At 43.5% G+C, this 12906-nt stretch overlaps 1 protein-coding gene across 4 annotated transcripts in view; it reads right to left on the reverse strand.

Annotated features, from left to right (window-relative positions):
* Positions 1–12906, reverse strand: part of LOC122808839 (tropomyosin alpha-3 chain-like) — a 609453-nt gene that overhangs the window by 252532 nt on the left and 344015 nt on the right. Inside the window, exon 6 of one of the 4 annotated variants that reach the window (XM_044079925.1) lies at positions 10088–10163. The exons of the other annotated variants lie outside the window; for them this stretch is intronic. Coding sequence (XP_043935860.1) covers positions 10088–10163 — 76 coding nt within the window. The remainder of the gene's footprint in view (positions 1–10087; positions 10164–12906) is intronic. 4 annotated transcript variants of the gene reach the window in all.

The raw sequence follows: 12906 nt of genomic DNA on the forward strand, positions 1-12906 counted from the left end.
TTATGTTCTCCAAGAGATTACAGATCAGAAAGGTGGCTGGCCCCTGGAAGAGGAGGTGGGGCACAGCAACTCTACAGAATGTCCACTAAAAATGTCCAGGCCTTGCAAGGACCGTCTAGGGTTATGTTTGGAGGTGACAGGACCAGGTAAGCTGCCTTTAAGATGGACTTTGGTACCAGCTCCTTTTACACACTGGTAGCTGCTGTAGTTCTTTTGAAAAGAGCACTTACCCGACCTGAAATTGGAAGGTAACAAATATGGTTTACTTATGTCACCTCCTCCCTGCCTTTCGCATAAGGCATGAATCTCTGGTAAGATTTTAGAAAGCAGGTTATTCGGCTTAGTTTTTGGACATACAATGATTGCATGTCGCTTCTGCATTCTTTAGCAAAGGTGAATGACCTAGTACAAGGATAACAGTCACCAGATTATGAAAGTTGGCCCTTACTAGGGCTTGCCTTTTTGAAGGCCAGAAGAGGCTCCCTGCACATGAAGGCCTTCAGTTCAGAAATATTTCAAGTTAGTGCCACAAGCAATGCAGTCTTCCAGAACAAGAACTTAAGGGCAACAGACGGCAAACTCAAGAAGGCATATATAAGCTGGACCTTGGAACAATGTCAAGCCAAAAATAAATGCAAGTCATATGGTGAACTACTACACTGCTGGGTGGTTTCAAATGCAATACCCCCTTAAAGGAACCGCTTAACAGGCAATTAGGCAAACAGGAATGGATTTGGTGGCAGAAACACTGCAATAAGATCCAATGTTGCCTGGACCAAAGTGGGACCAATAGTATTTGACCCATCAAGGGTACTGTATAGAAAGCACATAGTATCAAATAAGCCCAGGTCCCCTCAACTGGTACAATGGTTACACAATTGCTTAATTTTTGTAGCAAAATATCTACATCTGGCATACTGAACTAAGTCAATAAACTGGTCCCAGTTCAGCATGCACTCACTGGGACATGCATCTAATTCTGTATGGCTGGTTTGCCAGCCTATTCCCTTGGGATGCGTGTGCCAGTGCGTAATCACTCTTGGGCCAGTTCCCATACTCACTGCTATTCTGCATAACACAAGCCTCTGCTTGCTGATTTACATCACAGCAGCACTGCCCATGCAAGGCTCCCCTATGTTTATGTGCCTCTTCCTGAGGGCATTCTCCCAAGTTCCCTCGCTCTTCAGCTCTGGTGCATTCACTCCCCAGGCTAAGGGAATGGACAGCTGCAGGCACTGCAAATATGGGCACCACTTGTTCAGGCACCATTGCAGCTTACTCGTATGCCATCAAGATACAAAAGGTCATGTATCCCAAGACACAGGAATTCTCTTGCCAAGTTCCAACTTCACTCAAAGACCACTATAAAATGCTGGAACAGAACAAACCTAGTTTATAGAGCATGGACAACCAAACAGCAATTCTAAAATGGAATAAGGTACAACTCTGGGATTTTAAGCACAGGGAACGTAGGCAGCTCAGTCAGGTTTTCATTCTTGGATCAGGCATTCATCCAGGTATGATGTGAATTGCTGCAGCAATTGTCTTTTGCAAGACGAAGGATAGACACTTGAAATTAGTATCGTTTCACTTTGTCCACCAAAAGTGCTCTTTGCAGCACACAATATGTCCAGCAAGGACTCCTGCAATTCATACATTGGTAACAAAAGAATTTACAATAGTATTTAGATACAAGACCCGTTGCTCCTACTACTGAACTGTCTGGGTATCTTTCTTCCACATGGCTCACATTTCTGCCTGCACATCCAGGTTATGACTTTGCGTCTCTGTACACAAGACACTAGTCACTGGGTTTGGCAATTTCAATAAATGCCACTTGTCTTTTCTTGGACCACTATATCCAGTTTTCTAGCATCTATCTTTTGAACTGTTGGTACTGGGTGATCCTGTGATATAAACTTCATTTTCTAGGATTCTTTGTGGCTCATGTTTCCAGTGTTTTTCAGCCACTTCAATACCATAATGTTTGCACAATCTCCAGTGTAACAGCCTCGCCACATTACTGTGTCTTTTAGTATACAGTCCCTCTGCCATTAATGCATCGCAACCAGCAACAATGTGTGGGACAGTTTCCAATTCAGTTTTACAAAACCTACATGTCTCCATGTTCAATGGACTTTGTAAACCAGCATGTATGTAGCCCCACTATCTTGGGCTGCCAATATTAACACTTCATTTCTTGGCTTGAATTCGCATCTTCTTGGCTTGAATTCGCGCCTCTAACCATTCCTGCATTCGTTCTTCATCAACATAAGGCTCTTCCACAAGTTTTCTGTACTTGCAACTGTTTTCCACATTTCTTGCCTTCTCATCTGGTCCTTCCCCTTATACTCTCGTTTTTTTGTCATAGTTGCTGCCTGGTTTTTATCCACTTCTGGTCCTATTTCCATTTCTGCTTATCGTCAATATGCTTCTGCAAAATTAAGCAGAGATGTAGTCTTAGATTTATTCTCCTCAAGTTTCAAAACTTTCACTACATTTGGATCTTGTGAGGTCATTAGATGTGTGGAGTCCCACGACTGCAGATCTATACATGTAATCAATTTCAGGGAGGCCCATCCCTCCTTCAGAACGGAGAATACATAATCTTGGTATACATGGATAAATTTGCAGAGCATGAAGCATCCTTCAAATCTATCCAACACTATCAACTTAGACTACTACTATCCACCACCAACACTATCCAATGTTTTGTCTTTAAACTTCTCCAAGTCTTTTGGGTTTCTAATACCATGATTGGAATGGACCCCATTCCCAAGTCAAAGTGCGATTAAAGTTCATGAAATTAGTATTGTTTCACTCTGACATTAGCCAAAGGTGCTCTTCAGAGCACCTGCAATGTGCCCAGTAATGACTCCTGCAATTCGCTTGGTGTTACATGAATTGGTAACTTATCTAAATAGGATTGTAAATTTTTAAGACCTGTTGCTCCTACTACTGGAACTGTCTGGGTATCTTTCTTCCATATGGCTCTCGTTTCTGCCTGCAAGACACTGTAGTCACTGGGTATGGAGATTTCAATGATAGATGCAAGAAAACTGGATAGAGTGGTCCAAGAAAAGATGGTAGCATCGATCTTTTGAACTGTTGGTATTGGGTGATCCCACGTGATAATTTTCTATGATTCTTTGTGGCTCATGTTTCCAGTGTTTTTCAGCCACTTAGATACCATATTTGCACAATCCAGTGCAACAGTCTCACCACATTATGCCTTTCAGTATACAGTCCCTCTCAGTGCATCACAACCAGCAGCAAGGTGCGACTTGTTTCCAATTCAGTTTTACAAAACCTACATACATCTTTCTCCCACATGCTCAATGGGCTTTGTAAACCAGCGTGCATGTAGCTCACTATCTTGGGCTGCCAAAATTAACCTTTCATTTCTTGATGTGAATTCACCTCCCCTTAACCATTCCTGTGTTCGTTCTTGAACATGAGGCTCTTATCTATGCGTGCAACAGTTTTTTTTCCCCCACATTTGCCTTATCATCTGATCCTTCACCTTACATTCTTTCGTTTAGCACATTCAGTTTGCTGCCTGATTTTTATCCACTTCTGGTATAACTTCCACTCCTGCTTGACATAGGCATGAGTCTACTAAATTAGGCAGAAATGTCACCTTAGATTTATTCTCATGTTTCAAAACTTTCAAATTTGGATCCTTGAGGTCAGCTGATGTATTGAGTCCCATGATTGTAAATCTATACATGTAATCAATTTCAAGAAGGCCCATCCCTCCTTCGGAGCAGGGAATACATAATCTTGGTACACACTGATTTTTATAAAATCATTTGGTAAGCATGAAGCATCCTTCTTGTTTCAATATCCAATCTATCCAACACTTTTAGGGGCCCAATGTAGCTATGGAGAGGTGAAGGCAGGGTGACCATGGAAGACTGCAGATGTAAAAGCAGAAGGCTCAGCAAAGGTCACCACTTTGAACTTCCAGAATTCAGTCTGAAGACTGATCCAAAAGGGGCACTCAAGTTCCATTCCTACTTCTGGTACCCATTCTATACTACCTGTACAGCCAAATTTTAAAATTAGATCCCTGGGGACATGTGGAATATCCTTTAAAGAAATGAGTGGGAAGATTTGCCCAAGTCTTTGGAGGTGCGGTATACAGCACAATACAAAGAGCCTTAGCTGGTGGACTACTGCAACCTTCAACCAAACAGGTAAATTGCATCTTCAAGCTAAACTATGCCCGTGCCACTGTTATGAAACTGGGGAGTAAAAAAAAAAATAACTTACCCTGTAGGACCTTTTAACAGTAATTTCTGCATAGGAAAAGTACAGTTTTGTACCTACCATAAATGTAGATGTCCGAGAGGTATGCATCTGCAGTCCTAACAAATGGGTTGTCCTGGCCTCAGGCAGCCCTTCGGTCGGCCGGATTCCAAAGTCTGGGTCTGGCCTCGGCTGATGTCGCACTTCACCCGACGTCATAGCTGCAGTTCAGCAGGTATAAAGGCATCAGCCGACACCATTTTCCTCAGTTTCTTGCCCCAGATGCCAAGTGCCCTCTAGGAAGGCTAAATTTGGATAAATGCAAATGTTTCCAAATAGAGAGCAAATAGAAATAAACATGTATATACATATATACAAACAAATACACCACAATAGATTCCCCCAGCTAGCTACAAGATGGGCAAATACCCTAGGAGTACCACAGAGGGGAAGGAGGGTGGGTAATCCTGACTGCAGATGCATACCTCTCGGACATCTACATTTATGGTAGGTACAAAACTGTACTATGTCCTTCAAGGATGCATCTGCAGTCCTAACAAATGGGTAGAATACCATAGCCAAACTGGGGGAGGAGGCACTAAGTTTATGGTGTAGTTAAGATCCCTTGCAAAACAGCAGTGGCAAAACCTGCTCGGGATCTGGAGTATAAAGGTAGATTATAATGCTTGGCAAATGTATGCACGGAGCTCCAAGTAGCAGCCTCTAAAATGTCTTTGGTAGCCACTCCTCGTAAGAAAGCTGTAGTAGTGGCTGTAGCCCTTGTGGAGTGAGGTCTGATGTTTTCTGGAGTTGCCTTTCCATGAAAAGAGTAACAAAATCTAATGCAATTGCCTATCCATTTTGAGATTGTCTGTTTTGAAATTGCTTTTCCTTCCATTCCTGTTGCATATGCTACCAGAAGCTGGTCAGTTTTTCTATTGTTCTTGGTTCTGTCCAGGTAGTAGCGCAATTGTCTGTGTACATCCAAGGTATGCAGCAATCTTTCCCCCCTGTTCTGCGGGTTGGGGAAGAATGTTGGTAGGTGTATTGCTTGGTTTAATGATACCCTGGAGACCACCTTTGGCATAAAGGTAGGATTAGTTCTCATGGACACTATCCTGATGGAAGATAAGGAAGGGTTGTACTGCCATTAATGCCTGTAATTCAGAAAGGAATGCAGTTTTCCAAGATAAGTACTGTAATTCTGCTGTTGCTGCTGGTTCAAAAGGGGGAAGTGTCAACTTTTCTAACACAAAGTTCAAGTCCCATGTAGGCAATGGTTGTTTTCTTGGTGGCTTTACATTTTTAATTCCTCTGAGAAACTGCCTGAGTAGAGGTTGAGAAGACTGGAGGATCCATGTTGCATTCTGCTGAAATTGCTGATGTATGAATCTTAATGGAGGAGTAAGACAGGCCATTGTGGAAAAGTTCTGCTAAGTATTCCAGGATGTTAGCTATGTTTGCCAATGATGCATCTACTCCTTTTGTTGCACTCCAAATGAGATATCTTTTCCATTTTGCTGAATAAGTTTTTCCTTGTTGAGGGTCTGCGAGCCTCCAAGATAATGTCTTTAACCCTTTGAGATAAATCTGGGTTATTTTGCCTTGTATAATGTTCCAAGCAGCTAGTTGCAGTGTTTTCAAGTTTGGATGCAGGGTTTTGAAGTTGTTGTGTTAGCAGTAGAGGTAGTAGGGGTAGAGGCCATGCGTGTTCCCGGGACATACTACTCAGTAGTGGGTACCAACGTTGTCTCGGCCAGTCTGGAGCTATCAAGATGATCCTCGGGTGATCTTCTCTGATCTTCAGTAGCACTTTGTGCATCAAAGGAAGAGGTGGGAATGCATATGCTGTCAGGCTTTCCCAACTGAAGGATAGGGAGTCCACCTTCCAAACAAGTGGGTGGTATGTCCTTGTGCAGAATTTTTTCAATTGGTGGTTGTGTGGGGATGCGAACAGGTCTATTTCTGGCAGTCCCCATTTCCTTGTGATGGTTTTGAAGATGTCTGGATGCAGCATCCATTCGTGGGCATCCGTGGTGGTTCTGCTTAAGATGTCTGCTAGTATATTTTCTTTTCCTGGCACAAATATGGCCTGGAGCTGAATGTTGAGGCTCAGGGCCACATTCCAGAGGTCCATTGCCATCCGGCATAGAGGATATGAATGTGTGCCTCCCTGCTTGTTGATATACCACATAACTGTGGTGTTGTCCGTCCTTATCAGCAAATAACCCTGTTGAAGAAGTGGTCTGAATGTCTGAATTGCCTGTTTTACTGCCAGCATCTTTTTGATTTGTGTAGGTTCATCTGGTCTTGAGTCCATAAGCCTTGTATGCACTTGTCCACCATGTGTGCCTCCCAACAGAGGTCTGAGGCGTCCGTGGTGATAGTCTGGCTTGGGTGAGGCCTGTGGAAGGGCAGTCCTTTGTTCAATTGACAGGCCTGGGCCCACCACTGGAATTCTTGCTTCAGGCATGGAATTAGGGTTTCTAGGCTGTGCTTGTGCTGAGACCATAAATTCCTCAGGTACCATTGCAACTTCCTCATATGTAGTCTGGCATGTGGAATTATTATGCAGGATGCCATGTAACCCAGGGCTTGCAGGATTTTCCTTGCTGTAAGCTGGTTCTGCGTTAATGCCATGAAATAGAGTGGTAGCTGCTCCTGTTTTTCTGCTGTGAGGAATGCCATCTGGTTTGGTGTGTCCAGTTCTGCACCCAAGAAGGTTATCCTTTGGGATGGTATCAGCCTTGACTTTTTGTGTTGACTGTGTATCCCAGGGCTTGCAGCAGGTGAATAACCTTTTTCAAATCTTTTGTTAATTTGTCTTTGCTGTCCGCTTGTAACAGGCAGTCGTCCAAGTATGGATAAATTTGAATTCCCTGAAGCCTGCAATGAGCAATTACTGATGCCAGGCATTTCGTGAATACTCTGGGCGCAGTAGATAAGCCAAAAGGCAATGCTGAGAATTGATAATGCTCTGATCCTGCAAGAAATCTGAGGTATCTTCTGCAATTTGGTCGTATGGGGACGTGCAGGTATGCCTCCTTGAGATCCAGAGTCACCAGCCAAGACTCCTTGCCCAGCATGGGAAGAAGTTGCTGTAGGGTCAGCATCTTGAATTTTGGAACAATGAGATATGTGTTTAGAGCGGACAGGTCGAGGATAGGTCTCCATTGGTTTTCCTTTCTTGGTACCAGGAAAAGCCTTGAATAAAATCCTTGTCCTTGTTCCATAGCCGGTACCTTTTCTATAGCTCTCATCCTTAGTAAGTGGTCTATTTGCTGTAGAGCGTTTGTCCTTTGGTTTGGAGGTAGGTTTGGCATTCCTCTCTTCCTTGGAAGAGTATGGAAGTGAAACCTGTAGCCTTTGTCTATTGTCTGTAAAATCCATTTGTCTCCTGTAATGTAATGCCAATTTACTGAAAATAAGGCTAGCTTTCCGCCTAAGGGTGCTCCCAGTTGTTCCCTGGTAGGCGGTTTCAGAGCCAAGTCACTGTGATTGTCCTGTGGAAGTGGTAGTGGCTGGATCTGTGGCAGTACTTCTCTGGCTGTTAGGCTGCCACTGACGTCCCCTGTAGGCACCTCTGGATTGACCTCTGCCTTTAGGGCGTCTATTTCTGCTTCTCTGTGCTCTGGTGGTGTCTGGAAAGGACCAATTCTTGGAAGGCCAGTTCCTACTAAATCTCGGAGGCTGGACCTGTAAGAAATCCTTGACCGTCTGGACAGATTTAGCTTTTTCTTCCACCTTCAACACTTGCTGTGCAGGGGAACCAAACAAACTGTGCTTTTCCATGGGAGCATCTAGAAGCTTTGACTTTACATGGTCTGGTAAGGATTGCTCTTTTAACCATGCATGCCTTCTGATCACTGTACCAGTCATAGCTGATCTAAAGGAAGCCTCCAGTGCATCATAGCCGCATTTTAAGGAATGATTACTGAACTGCTGAGTGTTATGCACCAAATCCTGAAGGGACTTGCGGTCTAAAGGCTCAGGCGAGGACAGTTTTTTAGTGAGCTGATCTAACAAATTCTTGATACTGAATCATGTGGAATTAACAGTTTAAGGCCCTAGCCGAAAGAGTAGCAGAAGTATAAACTTTTTTACCCCATCTCTCCAATGCCCTAGATTCTCTTTCAGAGGGGAGGGGGTTTTTGGCAGAGGCAGTTGCTACAGCTTTGGGGCCCTGTGAAATAGTTTCAGGATCTGCAATAGGAGCCTTATACAAATGATAATGTGTGTCCGGAACCCTGTAGTATCTGTCGGGCTTAGCAGGGGCCGGAGGCAGTGAGTCAGGGGCAGTACAAGCATCATTAAATGCATCATCCACAACTGTAAGTACTGGAGGAATAGCTAAAGGCCTATGCTGTGGTAAATGTAAAAAGGTCCTAAGCCTTTTCCTAGAGTCTGAAAAATCCTGACCCTGCCACTGAAATTGTTCCCTCATAGCATGCAAGGTTTCCCCGAAAGAAAATTCCTCAGGAGGAGAGGCAGAAGGTATGGAATCCTCTGCATCAGAGTCCTCCTATGGAGAATAAGGGCCTTCTGGAGGATTTGTATTTTCTGATTCATCAGAGGAGTAATCTGAAGAAACTGGCTCAGGGGGCTCTGCTCTAGGCCTCTTCTCTAGAGGTGGGTGAGAGGCCCTGTCAGGGTGAGACTGGGTTCCCCTGATCAAAGAAATGAGATCCTCTGCTAGACTAAGCATTTGAGCATTAGAGCTAGGCCTGTGAGGGGGTTTTTAGCAGGCACGGCCTTTGAGGATTTAGCTGCTTTAGCCCTGGCAAAAGCCTTAATTGACATGGATGCAGGGGGCCTAGCAGCTCCACGTGCAGGAGTAGATACATCTAAGGGGATAGTATCTGAAATCCTGAGAAACTGTAAGAGCAGGTGGATTTTCGTTAGCAGATTCAGCCATGCTGGAAGAGGCCTCGGTAGTAGGAGGCATGCTTTCGGCCGAAAGAAGAACCGCAGACTCTGTTTCAGCCGAAACAGAGACACTCGCGGTTGGCTTAACTGCAGTTTTGGACGAAACCGCGGACCGCGAGTGTCGGTCCTTTTCCTTATGCTTTTTAGCTAAATGTGAAGTCGGAGTCTCCGACTGCATGATATAAGCAAAAGTGGAGCCGAAAAACTCCTCTGCAAACTCCGACCGACGTCTAAGTGTAAGTGTCCGTCAGTTGAAGGAAGCACAGGCTAGATAAGCTGCTACGTCGTGGTCTGGGCCTAAACAAGGTAGGCAGTAAGAGTGGAAATCTTTATGAGGTATTTGTTTCCCACAAGTTAAACAGTTATTCACTTTTTCTGACATCGGCTGAGGCAAGAAAGAGTCCCCAACGGGGTACTTAGCTTTTTAGAAGTCTTCGGTAGTAGCAATCTCTGGTTCTGACCGACCGGCACTTGCGAACAGCTTCTGCTTCAGGCGCCACGCGGCAAGAAAGACTGAGGAAAATGGCGTTGGCTGATGCCTTTATACCCGCTGAACTGCAGCTATGACGTCGGGTGAAGTGCGACATCAGCCGAGGCCAGACCCAGACTTTGGAATCCGGCCGACCGAAGGGCTGCCTGAGGCCAGGACAACCCATTTGTTAGGACTGCAGATGCATCCTTGAAGGACATCCAGCTAATCCTTCCTGTACCCGACACTACTACAGACTACAACTATATCTACTGAAGTCAAGTTCATGCTGAAGTGAGAGCCATGCAATGGAGGTAACACATCTCAAAATGCACAAATACACAATCTGCACTTGCACAACAAAAGCTACAGAACATGCACAACAGTTCACCAAATACAAACTTAAACAGGAAAAGTCACAGCACTCTATTGGAACCCTACCTTCTCAGCCTGTGCCTCAAGTGACTTGAGATTGTTGGTAACGTTCTTCAGTTCTTCTTCCAGCTCGGCACACTTGCTATATTTTAAGGGGGAGAGTTCGAGAGCCAGAAAAAGTGCAAGAGGAACAGTGTGAGAGAAAGCAGGAAGAACAGCATAGGTTGGAGTATTCATTAAAGAAAAAAAGGATTTAGTTAGGAGGTAAGTTCAAACAGGCACTGCCTTTTCAAACCCATCATATGCCTAAAATGTTTTTCCCCTCAACTAGCTTGAGAAACTTTTTGCTAAACTTTAAAGGTACTGCATTGTCTACCCTTTCCTAGTTAACTTAAAGTAAAATGTTAAAATCCGGTGATGGAAGTGCAGGAATATTTGAAGAAAATTCATATTCCTAACATTAAAATTCACCTTTTGAAGGAACAGGGTTTTCTTGCTTTGTAAACATCTAGTTTCAGTGTTGGTCTTCAGCTAAACAGCTTTCTGCTCTGGTAAAGTTAACTTGAAAGAAAAGCGGATATAAAATACCTATGATGTAAATACCTATGATGTACTACAAAGTCCTTATAATACAGCCTTACCTCAGATGTTAGAAGTTGCCAGGAAGTGACAAACTGACTGTAAGTGATGTAAATATGAAGTTTAGTTTTTCGTACAGAAGTCATAACTTCAGAAATCCTGAGTACAAAATAACTGAAAGTCTACCTAAAGACTGTTGGCTTAGCAAAAATATTAAAGGAAAGTAAGCCAAGTAAATAGGCTGGATTACACAAAGTTAGTCCAAAATACTTTTAATGCAGTCCAAGCAGCAAAAGGGATTCCACAGAGCTCTTCAGATATACCCATTTCAGGCATCAGTTACTTTGAGCTTTTTTGTTCAAAAAATTTGGGAGGACCCTGGCCATTTTAATCAAGCGGCTCAACTGCTACAGGTCTCTAAAGAGCTTCTGCAGTGAACAGCTTTAAGTTCCTTCATACAACCTGCACTGGTTAAGCAATCACTTTTTGGTTCTTGGAAGAAACTTGAAATAGTGAAATTCAGACCCTGATAAGTAAAAGCACAAGGGGGGAAAAACATGACATCTACGTAACTAGCCCCTATAAAGCAAATCTAACACGAGACTGAGTGAGCAGGGTTACTGTCCAAACTTATTTCAGTACACATCATTCTGCTGTACTATCCAACTTCAGAAGGATCTTTGGTGGTAATCTCAGTCTTCCTACTAGTACACAAACTGGGATGCACAACTGGATACTCCTCGTAGAAAAGGGCTAGAATTGCCACCACTTGAGTGGCAAACTTTGTAGAGTAGTTCATGATGTAGTTTCTTGAACCATCTTAAGAATTCTGAAATAAAAAGGCCCTTACAAGTCCTGTTAACTTTAGCAAAATGGAAGCCAATACAATGAATTACCCATTTACATAAAGGGTACTTTAGAAATACTAGTTTAGGCTACATTACCGGCATTGTGGTTAATTAGGTTTGAAATGCTCATGAGCTGGAAGCCAACTCAATGGTGGAAATGTCTTTCAGAAAGCTGCTCAAATTATAATGTAAAACAAAATGTGGTTGACAGCACTAAAATGCATGAAACACATTGTGTGGTGCAAGTACATACGACAGCCCATTCTCTATTAGCACTGTTGAGACCTCAGTACAGGAGTTTTTAACATGCAGAATTGCCTTCTCTGCACCTTAGAGCAGGAAGCTCATACAACCAAACACCCCCCACACCCCATACTTACAAGTGTGTGCCCTGCTTGCCAACTATACATTTATATTGGGTTAGTGGCTCCAGAATTAGAAGACTCCAGAAATTTAAGCAACTAGCCAGAGTACTGTGGTATACAGCTTTCAGCAAGTTATCCTATTACCACTGGAAAGGGGGGTCAGAGTTCCATGAAAAGGAAAATGATCCTAACCTTCCAGCCTTCTGGTGGTACTACAGGCATTTTCAACTGTTAACAGATCTAAATACCACCCTCAAGCAGTTATCAAAATACTTGGCAAAATGATATGCCAGAGTAGTTCTTGCAAGAAGAGTTTGTCGGAATAGTTTCTAAAATCTAAAGCACACATTCTTGTATTACTTATTCTAAGGAACAAACTGGCAGTTGGCAGAGGTTTATGGCTTTGAGCGGTCATTTCTAGTAATGTCTGGTAATTCCCTCAGTCCCCACTTGCCTATGACCTAGTCGTATAGTGCTCCCAGGTCACCCATGAAAAACAAATGTGTTATGTACTCACCATAACGTTCCATGTTTGTAGTCCATCTAGTCCTTGATTCTTACACTTTGGTTCGGAGCCAATCCTCGTTTCAGACTCTGCAATTCACTAGCTCAAAGTCTAGTTGGCTCACGGCAAGGAGGTATCCCATCATGCACCACTGACATATCCCAGATAGTGTTTGCTGCTACTAGTAATATAGGAAACAAAAAACCATGGAGAAAGGTCTCAAACGTAGAGAGAGTAATTGCTTTAATTCCCCCAGGTCCTCGAAGGAGTGGGCAGGAGGGTGGGATAGTAAGAATGAAGGATGAGATGGACTACAAACATGGAACACTATGGTGAGTACATAACTTCATGTTCTGTAGTCCTATCTCACCTTCATTCTTACACTTGGGACAGCATCCCTAGCACCTTTATCTTTGGTGGCTCACGGGAAAATACTGGAGTACTGTGGAACCAAAGGAAGATCTGTTCCTGGAAGCCAAGTCCAATTTGTAATGAGTTATGAATGTATGAGGGATAGCCCATGTCACTGCTGCACAAATGTTATCCATTGGAATTTTGGCTTGGAAGGCCACCGATGTAGAAAGATCT

This window comes from Protopterus annectens, chromosome 8.part0, assembly GCF_019279795.1.
Source record: "Protopterus annectens isolate FY-2018-M chromosome 8.part0, PAN1.0, whole genome shotgun sequence".
Taxonomy (NCBI): Eukaryota; Metazoa; Chordata; order Ceratodontiformes; family Protopteridae; genus Protopterus; species Protopterus annectens.